Source organism: Tamandua tetradactyla, chromosome 8, assembly GCF_023851605.1.
Source record: "Tamandua tetradactyla isolate mTamTet1 chromosome 8, mTamTet1.pri, whole genome shotgun sequence".
Taxonomy (NCBI): domain Eukaryota; kingdom Metazoa; phylum Chordata; class Mammalia; order Pilosa; family Myrmecophagidae; genus Tamandua; species Tamandua tetradactyla.
In genome coordinates this window covers 77,735,087-77,761,799 of record NC_135334.1, presented here as the reverse complement: position 1 = coordinate 77,761,799, position 26,713 = coordinate 77,735,087, and the positions used below count along the sequence as shown (strand labels likewise).

Genomic DNA, 26,713 nt, shown 5'->3' with positions numbered 1-26,713 from the left:
GGTACTTGAATTTTGCACTTTTTATTTTTAAATAAATAAAATGCTTTTAATTTTTATTTGAATTTTCCAGCACAAATGCTGTCTTCTGATCAACATATCCTATTATAGCTATCCCTCAATAAGGACTTAGTGGCTTCCTGAATAACGAAAGACAAATATGTCAAGAAAGTAAAATAATGAATGTATATCTTTCTCTTTTATTTATATAAGTCCCTGCTTGAGATTTCTCTTTCAGAATCCATCTTCAGAAAGACTCATGAATTACGTACATCTCACACTGAATTTTGTTACATTCGGAGGCCACTGGTTTGGATTGTCAAGATATTGAATAACAAGATGAAGCTGCTATTTTCACTTGATCTTCCGATTTATAAACAAAGTACAGGCACGCACAAGGATGTTAATTCTGTTTTTCTGCAAAGCAGCATTGTGAGTCTAATGAACCAATAAATTTTCTACTTATTTAAATATATTTCAGTGTCATTCTGAAAGTTACAGGCATAAACAGCACGGTGCTCAATTTTCACATCAATAGTTTCCCCATTGCCTACATCATTGACTATTGTATTAATTCAAGAATCTAACAAATTATAACTATGTTTCTAGATAAGAGTAATGCAGAAGTAAATTCCTCATGGTGTTTATTTTGCATGGGCTTGCGGTCCTAAATTTCTGGAATAAAAAAGAAGGAAACAGAGTAGGTGCACAGTTGAGAAAGGCTTTTAGCAGAGAGAATGATTCACTGAAATGTAAGGGAATGCTGTCAGAAAAAGTTTTTTTTTTCTTTTTTTTCTGTGTGTTTGTTTTTCAGTTAGGTAGTCTGACTGTTGAGGAATAATTTATGAGTGGCCAAAGCACTAATGATACACATACAGAGATAAATGATGGAGGAGATTTAACTAGAGAGTTTGTGCTAAGAAAAATTGCACTTTGTCCCAATATGTTTTGAATGCAGTGTTCCATTTTAGGAGACAATGATAATAAAAATACAAACACTATTCGTAGCAGCCCTACAAAGTTTATTAGTCTTTATTAGGAAATCTTTAATTTCTACTATGATGCCTCCCGATGTGAAAGGTACCTGCAATTGTGTGCCTTCACCTGGGCGTGAGTCAGCACACTCTTTCAGGAGAGATAAACAAAATGCTGTTAAGTGAGTGAAGGCTATTATACCATCAATGATAGGGAATGGTTAGTCCAAGATTAGTGACTGAGAAATGATGCTTAATGTGTTGTTTCTGAAGATGAAAGGTCTCAGAAATGTCAGAGATCATCTCTTTTAAGATTATGAAAAATATTCCCATGTGTGCTAATGACCATACTTTGTTTTACCGTACACACCACATAGGTGAGAAATATTCGAGGTCATGCAATGTAGGTGGTGGATAATCTTTCTGGTTCTATGGACATAGCTATCATTTACCTATATCAGGATGAACATTTTATAAATCTCGAGGTTATCAGGGGGCATAATTCAGAACTTTGTAAATATCAATATTTCTGAGAGATGATGTTTAGAGCATTAGATTAACAAACAGCACTGTTTTACTTAGATAACAAAATTTATTTAGGAAAGCAATTAAATGGCGAGAGAAGAAATTTTTTATAGTGTTAGAATAGGACACAAAACTTTTCTTTTCTGTGAAAGAAGAACAATGAATGATTTAGGCTTTTTAGCGATAAAAAAAGAAAATTTGAGAACATCATGCAGGTATCATAAAGTGAATTGAAAGTACATTTCTGCAGAATGTTTATTGGTGTAATCAAAATATGATAATAATTGCAATTTAATACATCATATATATGATACAGATCTACTAATGAAAGTTTTTATTATTATTATTATTATTATTCTTTTTAGCTTAAGTTGGTATCATAGTTGACCAGTAAGTTGATTACAAATGTCCATCTGTATTAAAACCATTAAGAGGCAATAAGTAGGCCATAAATAGGCAACAGGAAGATTTGGCTGATCCATTACATTTTTAGTTTTATTTGGTGAAGTTTGGAAAGAGTTCTAGCAATTTCTAGGTCTAGCATTGACCAGAATATGTGTAGGGATATAGAACCTGCACAGGTGGAGAATATGAAACCAGAAAATATTTGACCATCTTCATTTATCAATAGATTATGCATGTATAGTTATGAGTTTAGAATTGTTCACTCACTGTAGTCTTAAATTTTTCAGACCAGTTCCAAACTGAAGAATAAAGTAGAACAGAGTGCAAAATAGGTCAAAGCAAGGCTTAACAGCAGGACTCTCCTCACTTTTATAAATTTGTACCAGGACAATTATGGGATAAATTCTTGAACATAATATTCCTTGAAAAAAGGAAATATTCTTTGTAAAGACTTATAACTAATGAGTTTTAGTCATTTCAAAATTAACCTCCATATAGATTGTATGAATTTTAACAAAGACTAAAAGAAATTATTTGCTTGAACTTTTATCAACACTGATAATTAAAAAAAACTAAACCTTGACATCTGAAAATTAAAGTGGTTTTCCTTATAATGAGCACTGAATATAGTGAAATATTTTTCTGCCATTTTATACATATATCTTATTAATGAAATGCATTTGTTTCCTTTGCAAATTTAAAAAAATCAATCAATTTGCCTTGTTGAATTTACAGCTCGATGAATAAATATTGATTTAATTAAGTTAAAGGAATTTGGTCCTAGAATTCCCAAGAGACTGATCAGTAGGAACCCCCATTACTTAGTAAATGTGATTTGTGACAAAAGATAGAGCTTTATTATGACAATTTTTTTACCTAATTGGAGTAAGAGTTGATTCTTTCCATCCTTGGCGTTGGCACTGGGATGAGTGAGTAATATATATATAAACACGTCTGGTCCATTGTGGGCCCCTCTACTAAATATTCAATTTATGAACAATAACTTGCAACATTTGGGTCATCACTGTGCTGCTGCTACTGTCAATGTCTCTGTTGCTCCTTGGGAAGCTTTCCCAGTATCAGTACGACCCTCACTTGATGCTTAAGTGGCCTCATTTGGAGAATCAGTTAGCAAGCCCATTTGGCTTTCCTTCTACACTGTGTCCTTACATTTAAAGTGTGTTACAAATGTAAGCAATATGTCTCACATTTATGCTTATAATATTTAAAATTATTCAGAACTGAATGCAGAAAACCAGTAACCATTATTCCGGATCCTACATACACTGGCCATTAAAATCTAGGAGTCTCAAAAAATCTAGGAGTTTTTTTGGTCTAACACCCAAAAAGGAACAGGGTTAGAACAAACTTCTTGGAGATCACTCATACACAATCACTGAAGTGATAATCTGAAAACGGTTTTGAAGACAAGTTTCAATTCAAGAAGTCTAACTGAAAATGAAATGTATGAAGAGATATTGTAAATACCTGCTCCCAATAGTCTGAGGTTCTGTGTGCTTGAGGTGATAACTCTAAGAGGAGTAGAGGATGGGAGCAGAGAATAGCAACTATACTCATTCTGTGTTCAAAGCTGGTGCTACAATGCACATTTTCAGTTACAAAAGCTTTGTTTGTAGTAGAAACAATATTTTAAATGAAAGATTTTAAAGAATACATAAAACATTTTATACACAAAATTGATAGATAAACTGAGCAAGAATATATAAGGTCCATATACATATTCCTTGAGTTCTACACAATGAAAACAATTAATTGGGAAATAAGAGTGTTTTTTCCACTGAGTCCACAAACATAACACAGTTAGGAAATACTTATATGTCCAACAAAATGAAAAAAATAATCAATGAGACAGTTTTAACCACAGCTGCTGTCAATGGGACTGGATGCTGACAGAAGGGCATAGGATCTATCAGGGGTCAAGGTTGTGAGGATTGATGATTGAGTGGCATTCTCCCAAGGCTGGCCAGCTATCTGTGTTCGCACCTCATAACTCGAGGAACTTTCACATAACACCCAAAAAAATGACAGTGATCACCATTCTCAGAATTTCCTTGGACATGCTACTTTTTCATAAAAACATAGATACAACTACAAGTACAGGTGAAGACATAGGTGCAAGTAGAGCTGCAGGTACAACATATTCAAGTACAGATATAAGTTGAGGTGATGTCATCAATGTGATGACATGAACAGCTACCATTGTTCACTCTCCACAGATTCAATGAAGAAAAAAGGACAATTCTGAATTCCTTAGAACTGTGGAGGATGATACAGACTGAAGAAGGACCCTATAAATGCCAAATTAAAAAGAAATAATATCAGGTAGGAAACCACAGTACTGGAATGGCCGGTCTTCTCCTCTCTCCCTCACTTGGTCTCATACACAGAAAGGGCATAGAAATTGTAGGAAGGACCCCCTCCCATAAGGGACACAGAATATAAATTCTCACAATAGTGAGACAGACTCCCACATTTGGAGATCCAGGGGACAGGGCAGGGCATTTCAAGTGAGGGATAAAGAGCTTGAAAAAATGTGGACGGAGTCTATATATTTCCAGCACAGGCCCAAAAGCCCTTCCTCCATCCCTGAGGGAAACAGCATTAGGCAGACTGATCTCTAAGTGGGGCCAGCTAAAGACTGGGTCAGCTGGGGGAGTCTGCTACCACAAATAAAGAGGGAGACATAGTCCCACACTGAGCCAGATTTAGGTCGGCAAAGGGAGGGCAAAGGACACCTGCAGTCCAAACCTGGTCTGACCACACATTGACTAAGCAACCAGGTAAATAGCGTCTGTGGATGAGTAAATTACCTAACAGTGCCATCTGCTGGGAAGACTGCAAAATACAGGGGAATTGAAGGGATTTTTTTCAGAGAATCTACCAAAAAAAAAAAAAAAATCTCAAACCTATTGGAGCTGGTCTACACCACCTACATGGGAACAGGTCCCTGTTTTGGCTGAGAAATACAGACCACCCAACTGATAGGTCACAGGGCCCAGGTCTTGCAGGCCAATGAGCAACAGACCACCACTGGGACCCAGTAGGTATGTTTTATCAAAAATAGAGCCCTTGCTATGATGCCCAGTGTCAAACTCCCATCCTTGAGGCAGGCTGCTGTGGATGTCTTCATTTGGGGGGACATAAGAGGCAGAGCCAATTTGACAACTGACTGGTGAGAGAGATGTACAGATAGAGAACAACACCCCACAACAAAAATGCCCCAAGCAAAAGAAACAAAACAACCTACAGAATAAACTAAGCAAATATTCGGATGTCTCAATTCCAGTGGAAAATCACAATTCTTATCAGGAAGCATGGTGATACGGTCCAACCAAAGGAAAAAACAAACACTGCAACTAAGATACAGTGGTTGAAAAAAAACTAATCAAAGATGTTCAAAAAAATATTCTAAATCAAATCAATGGGTTGAAGGAAAATGTGGCAATGAGACGATGGATATAAGGAAGTATATGGTGTCCATACAGAAGGGCTTGAAAGCCTGAAAGAAATGACAGAACTTACGAGAACAAAATGCACAATAGAAGAGATGAAAAAATGCAATGGAGACCTACAACAGCAGATTTGAAGAGGAAGAAGAAAGAGTTAGTGAACTAGAGGACAGGGCATCTTAAATCCTACACACAAAAGAACAGATAGGGACAAGATTGAAAAATATAAGCAGAGTCTAAGTGAATTGAAAGACAACATGAAGCACATGAATATATATGTAATGGGTATACCAGAAGTTGAAAGAGAAGGAAAGAGGGGCAGAAAGGATGATGGAAGAAATAATCACTGCAAATTTCCTAGCTTTCATGAAAGACATAAAATTACAACTCCAAGAAGCACAACATACCTTAAGAGAATAGATCCAAATAAACCTACTCCAAGATAATTACTAATCAGACTGACAGATGTCAAAGACAAAGAGAGATTTCTGAAAGTAGCAAGAGAAAAGCAGTGCATCACATACAAGGGAAGCTTGATAAGACTGGTGGATTTCTCAGCAGAAACCATAGAGGCAAGAAGGCTGTTATATGACATATTTAAGATACTGAAAGAAAAAAAATGCCAAACAAGAATTCTATGTCTGGCAAAATAGTCTCTCAAAAATGAGGGGGTAGTTTTTAATATATACAGATAAACAGACATTGGGACAGTTTGAGAACAAGAGACCTGCTGTGTTTCTTCTTCAAGGGAACACTACAGGTAGATAGGTAAAGAAAGGAGAGACATGTTTGAAGAGAAGTGTAGAAATGAAGATTAGCAGTGAGGGTAACTAACAGGATAAAAAGAAGCAGAAAAAACAAAATATGAAAATAGAATCCAAAAAATAAAATGGTTGTAGAAAGTAGTGCCTTTACATTAATAATATTAAATAAGAATGGATTAAACTCTCCAATAAAAAGGCATAGGTTGGCAGAATGGATTAAAAAAAACAGGATACATCTATATGCTGTTTACAACAGACTGATTTAATCCCAAGGACAAAAGTAGGTTGAAAGTGAAATGTTGGAAAATATATTTCATGAAAACAATGATCAGAAAAGAATGGGGCAGCTATACTAATATCAGACAAATTAAACTTCACATGTGAAGCAATTAATAGCGGCATAGAAGACATATTTATAGTAATAAAAGGGTCAATTCAGCAGGAGGACATAACAATCATAAATATCTATGCACCAAGTCACAGTGCCCCCCCCAAAAAAGAACCATGAGGCAAACACTTAAAACATGAAGAGAGCAAAGGTACTTCTACAATAATAGTTACTGACTTCAATACACTCCTTTAATCAATGGATAGAATGTCTAGACCAAGAATCAGTAAGAAAACAGAGATTTGCGTAATGCAACAGATGGACTAGACTTAACAAAGATTTGCAGAACATTGTACCCAACAACAAAAGTATACACATTTTCTGGTCTACTCATGGAACATTCACGAGGATGGACCACATGTTGGGGCACAGAGTAGTATTAATACATTTAAAAAGCACTCAAAATTATACAAATCACTTTCTCAGAACCCAATGGAAAGTAGTTGGAAATCAATAACAAGTGAAAGACTTGTTATTTGGAAAACTCACAAATATATAGTGGCTAAACAACAAACTTTTAAACAACCAATGGGTCAAAGAATAGATTGCAAGAGAAATCAGTAGATCTATCGAGGCAAATGAAAATCAGAGCACAACATATCAAAGCTTATGGGATTCAGCAAAGGCACTGCTGAGAGGGAAATTTATTGCACTATATGCCTATATTAAAAAAAGAAGAAAGAGCAAACATTGAGAAATTAACTGTTTACTTGGAAGAACTAGAAAAAGAAAGCAAATTAACCCCAAAGCAAACAGAAGGAAAGAAATAATGAGGATTAGAGCAGAAACAAGTGAAATTGAAATATGAAAACAATAGAGAAAATAAATAAAACCAGAAGTTGGTTCTTTAAGAAAAGCTATAAAATTGATGGCCCCTTAGCTAGGCTGACAAAGACAAAAAAGGAGAGTATGAAATTAATAAAATCAGATATTGGAGGGGTGGGATGTAACTACTGATACTGCAGAAATAAAAAACAGAGTGAGAGGATACTATGAACAACTATATTCTAACAAACTAGACAACCTAGAGGAAATTGACAACTTCTTAGAAAAGCATGAACAACCAACATTGACTTGAGAAATAATAGACGACCTCAACAAACCAATCACAAATAAAGAGATTGACTCAGTCATAAGAAACTACCCCTCTCAAAAAAAAAAAAAAAAAAAAAATCCAGGACCAGATGGCTTCACTTGTGAATAGTATCAAATAGTTAAGAAAGACTTAGTGCCAATCCTGCTCAAACTCTTCAAAAAAACTGAAGAGGACTTAAAGCTAACTAATTCATTTTATGAAGCCAATATTGTCTTTGTAACGAAGATAGGCAAAGATACAACAAAAAGAGAAAATTATGGACTCATCTTTTTAATGAATATAAATGCAAAAATCCTTAATAAAGTATGTGCAAATAGAATCCAGCAGCACTTTGAAAAAAATATATACCATACCAGGTGTGTTTTATTCTAGGTATGCAAGGGTGGTTCAACACAAGAAAATCAATTAATGTAATACACCACATCAAAAAAATAAAGAAGAAAAAATGCAAGATCATCTCAATTGATGCCGAAAAGTCATTTGGCAAAATGCAGCATTTTACCTCTTAAGCCTTCTGTGATAGGAGGTGTTTTCCTAAACCTCACAATAAGTAAGCTTTCCTCAAAATTGAACACTTGCATATCAAAAGAATTTTTCAAGAAAGTGAACAAGGAGACATTTGGAAACCACGTATCAGATAAGGGTTTCATATCCAGAATATATAAAGAGATTTTACAACTTAACAAGAAAAGGACAAATGAATCAATTTGAAAATGAGCAAAAGGCACGGACAGACAATTTTCTGAAGGGGAAATACAAGTGGTTCAAAAATATGAAAAGATGCTTAACTTCATTTGCAATTAAGGAAATGCAAACCAAAACCACAATGAGATATCATCTCACACCTAGTAGAATGGCCATTATTAAAACAAACAAACAGAAAACCGTAAGCCGTGGAGACGATGTGGAGAAATAGGTACACTTATTCACTGTTGGTGGAAATGTAGAATGGGGGATCTAGTCTGGAACACAGAGTGGAGCTAAATATAGAATTGTCATCTGATCCAGCAATCCCATTACTAGCTGTATATTCAGAGGAACAGAAAGCAGGGATATGAATGGACATTTGCACACCAATGATTACAGTGGCATTATTCATGATTACCAAGAGATGGAAATAGCCCAAATGTCCAGCAGATGAGTGGATAAACAAATGTGGTATATGCATATGATGGAATATTATGCAGCTGTAAGACAGAAGAAATTCAGGAAACATGCAACAATGTGGATGAACCTTGAGGACATTACATGGAATGCAATAAGGCAGAAAAGATGGACAAATAATATATCATCTCACTAATATATATTAATTTTAATGAGCAAACTGTGAGGATTGAATTTGAATGCATGGGTTATTAGGGGATAGAAAGTTGGCAGAGATTGGGCATTCAATGCTTAAGGAGTACAGAATGTTCTAATAAGGCTCATCATAAAGATTCCTACATTGAAAGTTCTTACAACATTCACATCAATTGCTGAGCTTTAACCGGTAGTCCTAAATTCTCAGGTGCTGTGCTTTATGGGTATAATCCAGTACTTCCTTGGAACATTGGGTATCTGTGGGACTCCTGAGACTCAGAATTAGAGTTCTGCAGCTCTGAAATTCAGCATCACTCGAAATAGCAACTGTTAAGAAAGCTGTAAAAGAGAGAAAATCCAATTAGTGATATGTATGTAATGGACCTTTTTTAGGACTAAGATAAATCAGAATACAGGGTAAAGGATGATATTGTCTGAATTTAAAACTTCAATCTCTGTGGGAGACCAAAGGAAGAGATGTTTATTTTATTCAAAATCTAAATTTTCTGCATCACCCTATCTAATGTAACCTGTTTGGTCCTTTTATTTAAACAACTAATTACAGGAAACTTAGAATAGCAATATCATCTTATTATTTTGAACAGATAATATAATATCCAGATATATTGCAGAGTATTTTTGGCAGAAAATAAAAAAAAATTTGCAAAATCTCCTCGAGGTACTGGGAGAAAATGTGAATCTATTTTACTTCCTGACCTGGAGAAATCCTGATATTCTCTCAGGCATTAGGACTTCCAATCTTGAGGCTTGCCTTTATGAAACTTATTTCTGCAATGTTGAAGCTAGTCCTGCATGTAATTATGCCTAAGAGTCAACCCCAGAGAATCTTCTATTGTGCAGATGTGGCCTCTCTGCAAACGAACTCACTACCCTCCCTCCTATGTGGGACATGACTCCCATGTGTGTAAGTCTCCCTGGCAACGTGTGAAATAACTCCCAGGGATGAGTCCGACTCTGGCAAAATGGGATTGAGAATGACCAAAAGAGGGAAATAAATGGAACAAAATAAAGTTTCAGTGGTTAAAAGATTTCCAATAGAGCTGAGAGTTCATTCTGGAGGCTACTTTTATGCCAGCTTTAGCCAGATATTTCAAACTACCAGTGATGGTTAGCTTCTGTTGTCAATTTGGCTAAGTGATGATGCCCAGTTGTCTGGTCAGGCAAGCTCTGGCCTGACCACTGCTGCAAGAATATTTCCTGGCTGGTTGATAAATCAGAAGGCTGGTATATTAAATCATCAGTCAGTTAACTGCATCTGTGGCTGCTTATACCAGCAATCAACTAAGGCATGTCTCCCACAATGAGATAATCCAATCAGCTGAAGGCTTTCAAGGAAGAAGAAAGACTTTTTCACTGCTTCTTCATCCAGTGAGCCTTTCTTGTCAAGTTCATCTAGACCCTTCATCGGAGTAGCCAGCTTCACAGCCTGCCCTATGTCTTTTTTTTTTTTTTTTTTTTTTTTTGCATGGGCAGGCACCGGGAATCAAACTGGGGTCTCCAGCATGGCAGGCGAGAACTCTGCCACTGAGCCACCATGGCCTGCCCCCTGCCCTACGGATTTTTTATTCTTCCATTCCCACAGTTGCGTGAGACACCTTTATAAGTCTCATATTGACACATATCTCCTGTTGGTTCTGTTTCTCGAGAGAACCCTGACTAATACACTACCACGGTATGTCATGCCCTAATCAACAAGATTCCTGAAAACCCTAGGGAGTGCCCTGGTCTCTATCTAGTCCCTATAAAGTTTTTCTTAGTAAGTATATTTTCCCAGAAATTAAGACTTCCAGAATAAGCCTAGGCCAGACACTTCAAGCTCTGGTAACTAGAAGTATCAGTCTCTCCAAGAACAAGAAATAGGTTCATTCCTCTACCCCAGAAGTCAACACCTCTTTCCAGTATGAAGAAGTTAAAATGGTTGCCCAGATATCTCTGCTGAGTAAGAGAAAGATAAAATGAGAGGAAGGAAGTGTAACTGAGAAATTGGCGTTCAACAAATGACTGAGTCAGGAGTCATTATATAGAAATTTCTTTTTAAAGTCTAGTGTCTTGGAATAGCTAGGGGGAAATACCTGAAGTTGTGAACTGTAATCCAGTAATGATCTTTAATAATGATTGTATAACTATGTTGCAAAAAAAAAAAAAAATCAGTTGCCTGTGTTTGTGTGGATCTACATCTGGATGGTTTGTTTTATTCCACATATATATATATATATATACACAATATATATATATATTATTATTATTATTATTAGATAATGGACCAAGGTAATTTTAAAAAATATGTTTCTAGTAAGAAAACTTTAAAATTTCTTTATGAATTCAGGATAGGGTTAAACTTCCTGGTCAGGACACAGAAAGCAGTAACACACCATTTTGTTAATAATTTAGATATCAACTAATGTTTAAAGTTAAGAAATTGAATAAGAAATAATATCAAGGACTGGGAGAGCATGCACAATACATAAACTGATAGAGTACTTGAATCTTAACCATACAAATAGACATTACAACTCTATAATTAAAAGACAGAAAATACAATGGAAATGGGTAGAAATCTAGATAAGACATTTCATATAGAAATAAATTACAGAGGCACAAAAATTTGGAAAAATACAATAAAAAATCTCTCAGTGACTGAAAAAAATGCACAATTCTTACTCTATAATTACATTTTATGATATTGTAGGACAGTCAAAGAACACAAAAAGAGTGGTTTTCCTCTGTGGAGGTGGCAGTAGCAGCACTGGTTCAGAAGAAAAATGAGGAGGGAACTGAGTGGGGTGATGGGAAAGCTCTACACCTTGAAGGAACTGTGAGTGATGCAGTTGTATATATTTGCCAAAACACATAAAAGGAATAACCTTAAGATTCACACTTTTCACTATAAGCAAATGTTTCCAGAGAAACAAACAGGAAAGTGTATAAACAATTACTGAAGGTCAGCTGTTTATTTAATTTTTATAGTATTGATATTATTAGCAATCTGGAGACAACTTTGTATTCCAGGTATGAATAAATGAGTAAAATATAGAAAATAATGAGACATGATTTTCACGTTTCTGGAGAAGGCAGTTACTTATATGAAGAGGGTTGAGACTGGAATGAAACTTGAAAGTATGGATTGGTATTGAAAACATCAGTTTGGATTTATTATTTTAATGAAGGTATGCAGAAGTACATATATATAAACATAATTATGTAATTCCATGAGTGTGTGTTTGTGTGTGTATGCATTTATGTGAATTTATTTCCTAGATCTGTCTGCACAGAGGAACCAACAGAATTGGCACAATACTGGCAGTGAGCAAACCTCAAATCTAGATCTTGTTTCCCTATTACTTTTGGTAAGAGGCTGAGACTCCTTGCAAAAATGGCTAATTCCAGACCCTATATTAGAAAATTATAAATTGTGATCAAAATAATTTGACAGAAAGTAAGTCTGCTAGCTGCCGGAATGTACACACCAGAGACAGATTGGCTTTTAATAAAAGGGGATTTATTTTGTTAGCTCTTCAGAGGGAAGGCACAGGATGGTCTCTGCTGGTCTTCTCTCCAGGCCCCTGGGTTCCAACAACTTTCCCTGGGGTGACTTCTTTCTGCATCTCCAAAGGCCTGAGCTGAGCTGCGAGTGCCCAGATGAGGAATGTCGAGCTGCTTGGGCTGTGTTACTGTTGCGCTCTCTTATTTAAACACCAGCCAATTAATTCAACCATCATTCATTGCAGCAGGCACGCCTCCCAGCCGACTGCAGATGTAATTAGCAAGAGATGAGGTTCACATATCATTGGCTCATGTCCACAGCAACAGAACTAGGTGCCTTCACCTGGCCAAGCTGACAACTGAATCTAACTACCACAGTAAGGGAATGCTTAAAGTGTAATAGGAAATATGTCAAATGGACCCCAGGCCTAGTTGAAATGAACACTCCCTGGCCAAATTAAAATCATTTTGACTAGCAAAATAAACAGGATCATAAGGTAATATAACCCATGAAATAGAATCAGAATCCATGAGTCCATCTGGATATGAAGGAAGGAGTAAATAAACTGCTGAGGGGAATGTACATCCTTTAAATTAACTTCAAATAATAAATATGGAAGAAATGAGGTATGTTGAAATTCTTTTGTAGAATGATAAAACTAATGGGTGAATGTATGACAAGGAAATGTTTATTTACACCATCACAGAAAATCACTCCACATTTCCTTACAAATTGCAAAGAGAAAAAGAGTAACTACATAATGATGATTATTGGATGTCATCCCACTTCACATGAGATTAAAACTAAAATCAATACTATTGGCATAAACTGGTATCATAGTATTCTGGGTATGGTGAATAGAGATAGGAAGGAAACTTGTTATTCAAAACAAAACAGCAATGTACATGAATCTAATTAGCAGGAAACATGAAGCAACCCAAATGAAGGACACTCTAGAAAATATGATCAAGAAAGGAAAATAAAGGTAGAAAGTCTCTTGTTGAATAAAGGAGTCTAAGGAGGCATAAAAGTTAAATGCAATGCATAATCCTTGATTGCATTATAGATGTAAAAAGTATAGTGCTGGGGAATGATATTATTAACATGGCTATATGAGACAGCTACAGGAAACCTCCCCCCAGAGGTTTAGCAAAAAAATAAAAGGACAATTCTCACTTGTTCAGAACTCTTGAGGAAAGTAACAACTGGAGAAGGATCCCACAAACACTGAATCGAAGAAAGAGAAACATTATCAGATTAGGAAACTTCCATTCCATCCCCCTCACTTGGTCCCAGGCAACTTGGGAAGTGCCCACAGGCAGCAGCCAAGATCACTCCGATCTCCTTCTGGGGACACAGACTATAAAATCTCTCACAGTAGTGAGACAGATTACCACCTACATCCAGACACAGAGACCCAAGACATCAGAGACTCACAGCAGAATTTAAGTCACTGGGGAGTGTAGAATATAATAGGAGGGCAACAAGGAGAAGTTTCAAAAATGGAGGCTTGGGAGAGAACTGAAGATATTCTCCCAAAGCAGCAAGTTGCCAGGCAGAAACTGTGCAAATCAACTGTTTGGGGACCCAAGGGAGAGGGTATTTCAAGGCCAAGGTCAGTGAGAGATGAAGGGTCTGAGAAAACATGGACAGAAACTGTAATTTCAGCAGTGGGTCCTAGTGCTCATACTCCATCCTTCATGAAAACAGCAGCTCATGGCCCACTCCTTGCCTGGAGGATGGCTGAAGACTGAGGAAGTTGGGGGAATCCTCCGCTGCAAGTAAAGTGGGGCTACAGCCCCACAATGAGTCAGATTTGGAACCCCACAGTTTCAGTTCCGTCAGGTCACATGCTTCCGAGGACAATAAAGTCATCACATAGCGCCATCTACTGCTTGGCCAGAAAGTGCAGGGAAAATTGTGGGGTTTTTTAGAGCCTCTCCATACTTATCCCAGGCCCATCAGAGCTGGTTTACACCCCTGCAAGGCTACCAACTCTGTTTTGGCTGAGAAATACAGATTACCCAACTGTCAAAGCAGTGCCCTAATACTATGTTCATGGATTAGAAGGCTAAATGTCATTAAGATGGCAATTCTATCCAAACTGACCATCAGGTTCAATGCAACACCAATCAAAATTCTTAAAGTCTACTTTACAGAAAAGGAAAAACTAATTATAATTTTTTTTGGAAAGCTAAAGGGCCTTGAATAGGCAAAAATGTAGTGGAAAAAAAAGAATTATGAGGTATCATGCTTCCTGACACTTAAGGACACTATAAAGCCACAGTGGCAAAAACGCATGGCACTGAAATAAAGATAAAATTATTGATAAATGTAATCAAATTGAGGACTCAGAAATAGAGTCTCAGGTCTATGATCAAATGATTTTTGATAAGCCCCCCCCCCTTCCAATAAACTGGACAGTCTTTTCAACAAATGATGTTAGAAGAACTGAATATCCATAAACAAAGGAGTGAAAGAGGACCCTTATCTCAAATTCTATTCAAAAATTAACTCAGAATGGATTAAAGACTTAAATATAAGAACCAGTGTTATAGAACTCCTAGAAGAAAATGTAGGTAAACATCTTTAATATCTAGTGATAGGCAGTAGTTTTTCAGACTTTACAACCAAAGCAGAAGCAATGGGGAAAAAAAATAGGTAATTAGGAACTCCTCAAAATAAATACTTCATTGCTTCAAAGGATTTTGTCAAAACAGTGAAAAAGCAACTGACTCAATGAAAGAAAATATTTTTAAGTCACATATATGATAAGGGTTTGATATCTAGTATATATAAAGATTATATAATTCAACAATAAAAAGCTGAACAAACCAATTAAAAATAGGCAGAGGACCTGAATAGACATTTTTTTTTTTTAAAGAGGGAACGTATGGCTAAAAAGCATCTAAAGAATGCTCAGCTTCACTGGCTTTTAGGGAAATGTAAATTAAAATCACAATGTGATATTGTCTCACACCTACTACAATGGACACCATTAAACAAGCAGGAAACTGCAAGTGTTGGAGAGGATGTGGAGAAACTGGAACACTAATTTACTGCCATTGGGAATGTAAAATGATATGGTCATGGTTTGGTAGTTTCTCAAGAAGCTAAATATAGAGTTGCCTTTATGACTTTGCAATCCTGCTACTCGGGATATACCCAGAAGATCTGAAAGTAGGGAGACAAATAGACATTTGCACAGAGATGTTCATAGTGACATTATTCACAATTGCCAAAAGATGGAAGTAATCCAAGTGTCCATCAACAAATGAATGGATAAAAAAAATATGGTATTTACGTATGATGGAATATTATTCAGCAGTGATAAAGAAGGAAATTCTGAAGCACGCAACAACATGGCTGAACCTTGAGGACATTATGTTAAGTGGAACAAGTCAGACAGAAAAGACAATATTGTAGTCTCACTGATACGAACTAATTATAATATGTAAGCTCATAGACACAAAATCCAGAATACAGGTTACCAGTATATAGAATGAGGCTAACGAATGGATAGTGTTGCTTAATATGTGCAGAATGCTTAACTGGGGTGAACCTAAACATCTGGAAATGGACAGCAGTGATGGTAGCACGTTATTGTGAGAAGAATTAACAGTGCTGAATGGTGTGTTAGTATGGTGGAAAAGGGAAGTTCAGATCACCTGATGGAATGTTGGAGATTAAAACATAGGAATGTATAACAGTGAATCTTGTTGTGGATAATGTTCATGATTAACTGTACAAATACAAAATAGTTCTTTCATGAACTACATCAATGTACAACACATTTATTATAAAGAGTTAATAGTAGAGGGATATATGGGAAAAATGTACCTGCTGTAAACTATGGACTATAGTTAACAGTACTCGTTTACTGATAGTAACAAATGTACCACACCAATACAATGAGTCAATTGTGGTGTGTGTGTGTGTGTAGGGGGTATAAGGGGTACAGGGGTATGGGAGGATTAGGGTTTTTCTTATTATTTCTTTTTTGAAGCAATGAAAATGTTCTAAAATTGATAATGGGGATGAATGCACAGTTATGTGATTATGATTATTCTGTTACCTTGTGATTGTATACTTCAGATGGTTTCTATGGTGTGTGAATATGACTCAATAAAGTTGCATTTAAAAAAGTATAGTGCAGGGGTGCAAGGGTAGTTCAGTTGTAGAATTCTTGCCTACCATATGGGGGACCCAAGTTTGATTCTTGGTCCATGCACTTCCCAAAAAAAACAAGCAAAACACACAAACAAGCAAAAATTCAACAAATAGTGCTGCAATAACAGGATACTCACATGGAAAAATAATGAAATATGACTCTGCCATACAGTATACAAAAAAAAGTATAGTGTGAAATTACTCATTGAAAGAGTTGTGTAATTTTGAATATGGTCTGTGGATTAGGTTATAGTACCATTGAGTTCTAATTCCTTGATCCTGACTGTAATACAGTGGTTATGGAGCAGATTTGTCCTGGACCTTAGGAATTGCATGCTGAAATATTTAGGCATAAAGAGATATCTTGTCCCTATTGTACTAAGACACAGCTCAGAAATCTGTTGTCTATCTACCTACATAACTATTTATCTATCTATCCATCTATCATCTATCTTCATATTCAATTCCATTTGTGTTTTGCCCCTCTTTCTCTATATATGTATAGCTATCCATATCTACTATTTGTGACATTATGATTAAGCAAAATGGGGGCAAAGTATAAACAATTTGCAAACGTGTGCAAATATCATAAGAGAGTTTCTCATACTATTTATTACAAAATTCTGTATTGTTAAAATTATTTCAACATAAACCTTTTTAAAAAATGCATTGTTCCTCCAAAGATCCCAGAGTCACCAAGAGCAATGCTATGCATTCTCTTCACCAATCCAGGAATAGAGACACTTGCTTTGAAATTGGCCTCAACTGCACAATCACATCTACTTGATCACTAAATCCTAGTGATTATCTGTTAAATAATTCTCAAATACAGTCCCTCATCTTCATTACTTAATAATTCATCCTTTTTGCATCTTTCATCAGGGCTTATGTTAAATACATCACGCTTTCATTTTATATTCACTGGCAAGTTTTTAAGACGTCTCTGCCAAAAACATTGCTAAAGAAAGCTTATTGAATTGAAACTATTCTGACATCTTCATATACTATAATATTTGTTCTTCAGTGAGCCTTAAAATTCTTGCAGTTTCTTCAGTCAGTCAGATGGTCATACATCTTTGTGTGGTTCCTACCACATTTATATTTTTGCCTGCCTCACTAAATTTCATCTTTGAGAAATTAGTCCCTTGGCCTTCCACCAAGCTTTCATCACAGTTATCACAATGTTATCCCCTTCTTCATGCAACTGCTTTCTGGTTCATATGCCTAATCCATCTGTATGCTTATGACCTACACAGTGCATTATACCCTTAATGATAACTAAATATTGATGATGAAGGATGGAGAAAATAACACCTATTACAAATTGTACCAAAATTTCCATGAAAACAATCACTTTTACAGTAGAATTATATATATGTTTTTGCCTAGCATAAGGAAATATGGTAGGAGGGGTGTATCGGACACCACTAACATAATAACATAAATTTTAGAAGTCCCAGAATAAATATTTTCACATTTACATTTGAGCTATCCTTCATTCTTGGTCATCAAAACATACAACAAATATATTCAACAAAACCTTGAATTTCAAAACATTTATCTAAATATGTAACCTACTGAGTCTATTCTTCTGATTGAGATATAATATACATACCATAAAATATACTAGTTAAAATATACAAATAAGGGGTCTTTAGTATATTCAAAAGTTTTGTAACTATCAACACCATCTAATTCCAGAACATTTGTCATCTTTCTTGGTCTCTGTCCCAGAAGAGATCTGGATTGCGTGCACTTTCTGAAACCATCACATCAGATGATTTCATCAAAGGCATCTTGATAGCTTGTATATTAGGGCCTTTTTAAAATACATGTACTTGTGAGGGTGGGCTGTAGAAGTTTATGAAAATGTTTCAAATAAATCAGTGATCTTTTTATGAAAAAGTTTACAAGAGCATGCAGGGAAGTTTCCCATAAATTAGAAAAAAATAATTAAGGTATTTTCACCTCCCACCTTGAAGAACAAAAGATAAATTTTGATAGGTCTCATGAGTTATAGAGAAAGCCTGTTCCACATTTAGGAAACCTTCTCTGACTCACAGAATAAGTAATACAAAAGGCTATTCACTTTTTTTGTTTATTTATTTATTTTTTTTGCATGGGCAGCATTGGGAATCGAACACAAGTCTCAGTCATGGCAGGCGAGAACTCTGCCTGCTGAGCCACCATGACCTGTCCAAGGCTATCAGTTTTGAATGTGGTCCAGAACAGGAAAAGACTTTTAAGCAGGTTGTGTTAGTTTGCAAGCTGCTGGAATGCGCTATACCGGAACTGGAATTGCTTTAAAAGGGGGACTCTAAAAAGTTGCAAACTTAAAGTTCTAAGCCTATAAAAGTGTCCAAACTAAGGCATCCAAGGAAAGATACCCTAATTCAAAGAAAGTTGATGGGTCAGGAACACCTCTGTCACCTGGGTAGTCACGTGGCTGACATCTGCTGATCCCTTGCTTCTGGGCTCCTTGCTTTCAGCCTTTGTTCATGTGGAGATTCCTCACTTTGCTTCTCTGGGACTGGATCTCATCTCTTGGCTTCCCTTGGCTCTCTCCATGTTCTGGTTTGTTTAACATCTCATGGCGACATATACTTGGCTCTAAGCATCTACAAACATCTGTGTCACTGTGCTCCAAGTTTTTGCATTTGTGTCAGTTCTGCTCTGAAGTTTCTTCAGCTCTGTCATTACTGTCATTTCTGACTCTCTCTAAATTGTTCCTTCTTTTAAAGGATCCAATGAACTGATCTGTAGGGAATGTGTCTGGTTATGTATTTTGCTTATAAAATTAGGTGGTTCAAGGTGAGTTTATACAAGTGCATGTGGGGAGTGAGAACATTTGGTACAATTAGTGAGGGCTATCAAAAATTCGGAAGATCAATAAAAAGGAAGTCTGAGTCAGATGTATTTGGACCAGCATAACGTGTTAGGAAAAAAGTGTGAATACTTCTTATTGCATATTAATTCACACCAGAGGGCCTCCTCTGGAAAGAAGTAGGCATGGAGAGACAAAAATGACTTGCAACCTTGATATCAGCTAGCCTCTCTTATCAACCATACTAGAGTTGTCTCATATGCTCCAGAACCAGTAGCCAAGATGGCAAGGATGGAGGCAATGCATGGGTCCCTAGAGCATGGGCTGCAACTTCACAAGCCTGATCAAGCTCCACCTGCACACGAATGCCAAACTGTCATTAGCTGAGAAGGACATTTAGCCCCTGAAATAGTGCCAGTCCTCAAGAGAAAAACAAGACCCCTAGTGGTGACAAGTTGACTACATTGGGCTTCTTCTAGCTATAACATCCAGTGATTCATTCTGACCATTTTAGAATATATTCTGGAACAGGTTTGCCTTTTATGCCCACAGGGCTGCAATGTTTGTGTTACTGAAGTGTGTGTATAAAAACGTAGCACATGTGCTACAACAACTAAGGACTACTCTTGATTATCGTCTAAGCACCAGAAGACTCTGGAGGGTCATCTGAAACTGTTAAGTGAGAATAAAAAAAAGCTCTTCTTCTCTCTAAGCCCAATCCAGCTTCCTTGTCTTCATTTCACTGACATTATTTCCAGGTGGACATTTTAATTAATCTCCTGGCCCACTGATCTCCATCTCTGAGTCTGCATCCCAGGAATCCCATCTGTGACAACTAAAAGTAATGAAAATCAAAACAAAGTAATTGTAAAATATGTTAGTAAAAGGAATCACATGATTTGGGATATGAAGAAAAAATGTTATTGGGGGTTTTAGGAAAAAACAAAACAATAAAATTGTATTCAGTTCAGGACAGTTTAATTCAGATTCATATTTGAGTTTGCATATATTAAAAAAAAATAGAGTTCACTATTTAACAAGATAAGCAAACATTACTTGCTATTTAAATCTAAAATAGTGGTTATCAGATACCATTTCATACATGTAAATGTGCTTTAGCAAAATAAAGTACAATTTAGAATTCATGGTAATATTGTTGTAAGCATATTAATAAAATAAAAATGGGAAACTGAGTCATATTATTCTGTGTACAAAATAATCTGTGTACAAATGAGTATTGTCCTGATGTTATAGCAAACAAGAAATCCAACTGCATTAATCAAAGTCTACCTTTTAAATAATTTTTTACTAATTTAATTGGATTTCTCTCAATTTTTTATTTTAATAATTTACGGACAGAAAATAGGTCTAACTGAGATTACATTGTTGAAGACCTAAAAGCGCCCGGTTGATATATGCATTTTAATTAATATATATCTATCCATTCTAATGAACATTAAAATTTTAGACCTTTTAATAATATTTAGCTGCCAAATAGGTGGGTAAGGTTGGTAGGTATTGACTTATGCACTAAACTGTTTCTAAAAACTACTAATAAAGTAGAAAAAATCAGTTTACTGTCTTAGAGCTAAATAACATGATCAGGACAGCTTTTCAAAGTTGAATATAAAATGAAATTAGAACTCTAAGATATGTACCCACGTGTCTGACACAGAGACAGAAAATTTTGCAGAAGTTGGCATAATGAAAGGGACTTGACTAAAGTCTTGTGAATATCTGCAATTACTGACAAATTTATCTAGTTTGAGGGTGAATACAATCTGCTCTATAACTTTGGGAAACAACAAAATCTGAAAGAATTCACTAATAGAGAAGTAGTAGGGATGAAATGGTCTAAATTAGTTGTGGGGATTGAAGAATGAGCCTGGCACTGTGCTATCCTCTGAATAAACTGCTCCTCTACACTTTACAGGGGGTATATGGGAAACAGAATTTCTTGCATTTTCATTATTTCTTATTCTTATGCTACCTCCAAGTCTAGTGTGCATACAATCCACCACTGGAAATATTTTTCCTAAATTTGTCTATCTCTCAAGATTATATGAGATACCTTGAATTTGACTACATTAAAAAAAAAATACCACCACAAGAAACCAAAGGGGAAAATATCATGTGCAAAGATATTATGTGCACTATCCTCCAAAAACAGGCATATAACAACTATTTTTGAAGGAGTAAAGGAAAGAATAAGGAAAGAAGTAATGGAGAAAGATAAAAAGGGAGGAATGGAAGAAATATTAGTAAAAAATGCAGCAACCTGGATAGAGCTCAACACCCTATGAATCAGAAGTATCCTTTGAGATTGGTCATTCTCATAATATCCCCCACTCTCACTGACAGAATTTTAAGAAAATAAAAATAGGAGGAGAGAATCTTCAGTAGACCAAAAATCCAGTACCACATGTCATCAAAGGATATTTATGGACGTATTCCATGAAATACCTGAGTAAAGGATGAGCTAGGTAGGATATGTATTTGAAAAGAATGGAATTTGCATAGGAAAGGTCTGTGTTTAAGTGGACTTTATATTTATTGCAAACAAGGAGAACAACAAAGGAACTCAGCTTAAAAAGACAACTTGTATGTATGACTACTTCTGCATTTACCCTTTGGGGAAGGGTAAAGGGAGTGAGGAGATTTCCTCCAGTGTAGGAAATATTTCAGGGATTTTAATTTTATGGGTGAAACCAAGAGGACTAATTTAAAATCTGCTGTGTCCCAAAGGGGCTGGGAAAGTTCTTTATCCCCTGTTCATAATTCCTCCTCCTTCTTCACACTATCATTATGGAACATAAAATCTGGTGCTAGCAGATTTGTTCCCCAATTTGAGCTAAAACAAACACAAAAACAAAAACTTAGTTTGTGCAAGAATACCAGAGACCCAGCTCTGAGTCCTGTTGGAGGATCAGCAATCAAACATGATTGAGAGTTGTGGAATAAGAGAAGTATTTGGATTGCAGAGTGTGAAGCACTATCTTAGAGGATGTCCAGAGTATAGTTTCAGCAGATGGTTCCATCACCAAAGGCATTGAACTCATGCCAACTGAATTAACTGAATGCTCTTACAGAGCGTGAAGACAGAAAGAACCACTGCAAAATTTAAAAAGTGTGAGTATGATTCTGGAAATCCCAGAGGAAAATGGAGTTGATAAGCAGAACATATGAAAATGGACAAAATACTTCATAAATCTGGTAAGAGAAAAATAGCCCCTAACACACACTAAGGAGATAGCCTCTTATGCTGAAGGTCACCTAAAACCAGTAATCTGGTACTCAGTAGTTCATTTGCTTAAAGAATTTCCCACAAGCTACCCAACTACCTGTACATTCAAGGGAATCTCACACATCAGCAGCTTATTCCAGAATGTGTCAGACACTGTGATAATTGTTGAAGGATGCCTATTCTAATTCTGACTAACACTGGAGAAGAAACACTTTGCTCCTCCTAGAGAGTGATTTTTAGATGGAGGAGTCATAGAATTGAGTATGGGAGCAAGCCTGTGGAAATCAGAATACATAGTTGGCTGACTATCTTAAATGCAAGCTAGGGGAGAAATTTTTCCACGTACAATACAGCCTCTGTTGACTTCATCCTTCCACCTGAAATTCAGCAACACAAACCAAAGCTCTTCCTTTATTACAGGTGGGCTGCTTAGGAATATTTATCTAGCTAATTTAGGAACTTATTGGCATGATTTGAAACAACTTTATTGGAAAGTCTAAGAAAAAATAGAATAACACAATTTTTCCTTTCATAGTGTGAGAACTATTACTGTAGTGTATACTTTGAGAGTGTCTTGTCTCCATTATGCAATTTTACAAATTGATCATTTTTATCAGAGGAAAGCTCTTTAAGAGGACAAAAGAGCCAAGGTTTTTGGAAATTCAGTCATCAGTAAAATCGTGAAGTGATTCAATTTTCTACATTTACTTTATATCCTTCTTAATCATATCTAAAATACTAGATTGTGCACTGTGTCTAGTCCTATATTTGATTCATTTTATGGAATTTTCCCTTTTATGCATTTATTTTCTTAAAATTGGTCCACACTTAAAAATGGTCCATTTTCTAGAGTATCTGAAAAAAATGTTTTTTTATTTCATTAAAACCAGTGAGCCTAATTAAGCCAAATCTTGGGCTAATGGTTGCACTGAAACTGAACCCAAGAAACAGGTCTCTATTCTGGCCAGTTAACCATGTCCCCATCTTGTACATATAGGGCATTTCTCCAGAAAGAAGTCCTCAGTCCTCAGTCCCATACTTTGCTGTTGTCAATTCTACTGCCATGGCGAGATTGTTTCTCATATTCATTTGGCCATGTTAATTCAATTAGTTATGCGATTTTATGGACACAGCTAGTTTGAAGGATGTCAGTTGTTACAAGTGTAGGCAAAAGAAAATACAGTATTTCTAGATGTTTGAAAAACAGCAGGGAACTTAGGCCCAGATCTCATCAAAATATATAAACTTAAGTATTTTTCTAAAGCCTCTTTAACATTCTTTTCAAAGATGTCTAAATATAACATACATACAGGTATTATAGATAGGTATAGATATAGATGTACTAATATCTTAGGACCTTGGGAATCCACTCATCAGAGTTTGGGAACTTGCCTGCCCAAACTGATAGTTGGTAAGTGAAAGACAATTGGGAAAAGAAAACAGATTAAAACAGGAGTAGCCACAATGGAGGTGGGTATGGAAAGACTCGCCAAATTCTGTTTAAAATGCCATTTCCAAGCAAATAAATAACTCTGCATTTTTTTGTCAACAGGACTGAAAGGGAAGAAACAGTCAAGTAAGAAGTTTTTTTGCCTTGCCCAGGTGATTTTGCTGGTTCTAAAGGCAGTTTGCCGGACATGCACATAGCATGTTGTTATGACACTCTGAATGGCTCAACTGAAAACTATGATGTGTCTCTAGGGATCTGCATCGTTCCATTACTAATATGAGCAAGCTGGACAATATGATCATAAAATTGTACCAAAATCAGACAGACTCAATATACTGAGTTTGGATGAAAATAGGAAGAAGAAGAGAAACATCAGTGCTAATGAAAAACCTTTTGCTGTAATAGAAGCAACAAGGGAACTATGCCCATTTCCAACATTACAGTCTTCATGCCTTCTGTATTGACACTAATAGGGATCCCAGGACTAGAGTCTGTGCAGTGCTGGATTGGGATTCCATTCTGTGCCATGTATATCACTGCTATGGTTGGAAATTCCTTGCTTCTGTACATCATCAAATCTGAGCGCAGCCTCCATGAGCCCATGTACATATTTCTAGGTATGCTAGGAGCCACAGATATTGCCCTTGGTAGCAGCATAATGCCCAAGATGCTTGGAATCTTCTGGTTCCACATGTCAGAGATCTATTTTGATTCCTGTTTACTACAAATGTGGTTTATATACACGTTTCAGTGCATAGAGTCAGGCATCCTGCTGGCTATGGCCCTGGACCGTTATGTTGTCATTTGTTATCCACTGAGACATGCCACCGTCTTCACACGCCAGCTGCTCACCCAAATAGGAGCTGTAGTCATACTCAGAGCTGCCATTCTTATAGCCCTATGCCTTGTACTGATAAAGTGTCGGCTTCAATTTTATCATACAACAGTCATCTCCCACTCTTATTGTGAGCATATGGCCATTGTGAAAGCAGCTGCAGGAAATGTCCGGGTCAACAAGATGTTTGGTTTGTTTGCTGCTTTCAGTGTTGCAGGATTTGACCTCATATTCATTGCTTTGTCCTATATCCAGATATTTCTCACAGTTTTTTGTTTGCCCCAGAAGGAAGCTAGATTTAAGGCATTCAATACCTGCATTGCTCACATCTGTGTCTTCCTGCAACTCTACCTCCTAGCCTTCTTTTCCTTCTTCACACATAGGTTTGGCTCTCATATTCCCCCTTATATCCATATCCTGTTTTCTAGCATTTACCTACTGTTCCCTCCATTTCTTAATCCACTTGTCTACAGTATAAAAAACAAGCAGATCCGCATTCACATGATCAGAATAATCAGCCCATAAAGTCCTTCTTGATTAATTCCTTCTGGTGTTCTTTTATGTGAACAATATTCATCTTTCAAAATGAAAGAGGCATCAAAATTCTAAAACAGAAACATCAAGTTATTTGAGGTGATTGAACTTTTTTCAAATTTTCCAGCAGACTAGTTTGTTTTCAGATCAATGTATCCCATGATATCTCTCCCTCAATAGGGACTTAGATGCTTCCTGAATAATGAAAATCAGAGATGTACAGAGAACAAAAGAAAGATATATATTTTTCTTTTCTTCATGTAACATGATTTGCTTGAGATTTCTCCTCCAGAGATCCATCTTCAGAAAGGCTTCTGAATTATGTATTTCTTACTTTGAAGTTTAATACATCCAGAGCTCACTGCTCTGCACTGTCCAGCCGCTGAACCACAAGTTGTTGCCTCTATTTTTACTTGAGTCTCCTATTTATAAACAAAATGCAGGCATGAGGATGTTAAATATTTTCTTTTGGAAAATATCACAGTAAGTCTGATGAAGCAATAAAAAAAAATACTTCAGGTTTTTCAGAGTCATTCTGAAGGTTACAGGCACAAAGTGCTTGAATTTTCCATTCAATAATTTCCCCACTTTCTACATCATTGAATATTGTATTAATTCAATAAGTGTTTTCAAGGAACTAACTATTACAAGAATTCTTCTATACTGTAGAAACAAAGAGTGAATTCCTCATAGTGGTTATGTTGCCTGAGCTTGTGGACATAAATTCCTGGAAGAAAGAACTGTGAGAATGAGACACAGTAGGTATACATGTGAGATAGGATATTAGCAAAGAGATGAACCACTGGAATGTAAGGGGATGGAGTCAAGAGAAGTGGGTTTTTTTTTGCTTTTTTTTTTTTTACATCTTTTCTTTTTCAGTTATGTAGTCTGACTCTTGGGGAATACTTCATGAATGGTCAGAGCACTAATGAAACACATGCAGAGGTAGCTGAATGAGGAGATTAAACAAGAGAATGCGGATTAGGGGAAATGCACTTTCCCCCCCAATATGTTTGAATACAGTGTACAGTTTTAGGAGACAAGGACAATAGAAATATCAACAATATCCATGAGAGCTGTACATGATTGATGAGCCTTTAACATGAAATCTTTCATTTGTAGTGGGATGAGCCTCTCCATGTACAAGGTACTTGCATGTGTGTCTTCACCTGGAAATATGTCTGTACACTCCTCTAGTAGATATAAACAACATGTGTTTTTGTGAGTCAAGGC

General features: G+C 36.2%; 1 protein-coding gene across 2 annotated transcripts; it reads left to right on the top strand.

The window, feature by feature from the left end:
• Nucleotides 1–4,138: 4,138 nt before the first annotated feature.
• LOC143643553 (olfactory receptor 52A1-like) lies at nucleotides 4,139–25,882 on the top strand. 2 transcript variants are annotated; one of them, XM_077112166.1, is made up of 3 exons: nucleotides 4,139–4,244; nucleotides 11,629–11,754; nucleotides 24,214–25,882. In XM_077112166.1, the coding sequence occupies exon 3, from the start codon at nucleotides 24,533–24,535 to the stop codon at nucleotides 25,469–25,471; it is 939 nt and encodes a 312-aa protein (XP_076968281.1). In that variant the 5' UTR covers nucleotides 4,139–4,244; nucleotides 11,629–11,754; nucleotides 24,214–24,532; the 3' UTR covers nucleotides 25,472–25,882. The 2 variants fall into 2 exon arrangements, with proteins under 2 accessions (XP_076968281.1, XP_076968282.1); XM_077112167.1 differs by lacking the exon at nucleotides 11,629–11,754 and having other exon boundaries at nucleotides 4,151–4,244.
• The last annotated feature ends 831 nt before the right edge of the window (nucleotides 25,883–26,713 follow it).

Excerpts from the sequence above, each read along its gene's own strand:
- LOC143643553 (XM_077112166.1), top strand. The coding sequence starts at position 24,533 with ATGCCCATTTCCAACATTACAGTCTTCATGCCTTCTGTATTGACACTA.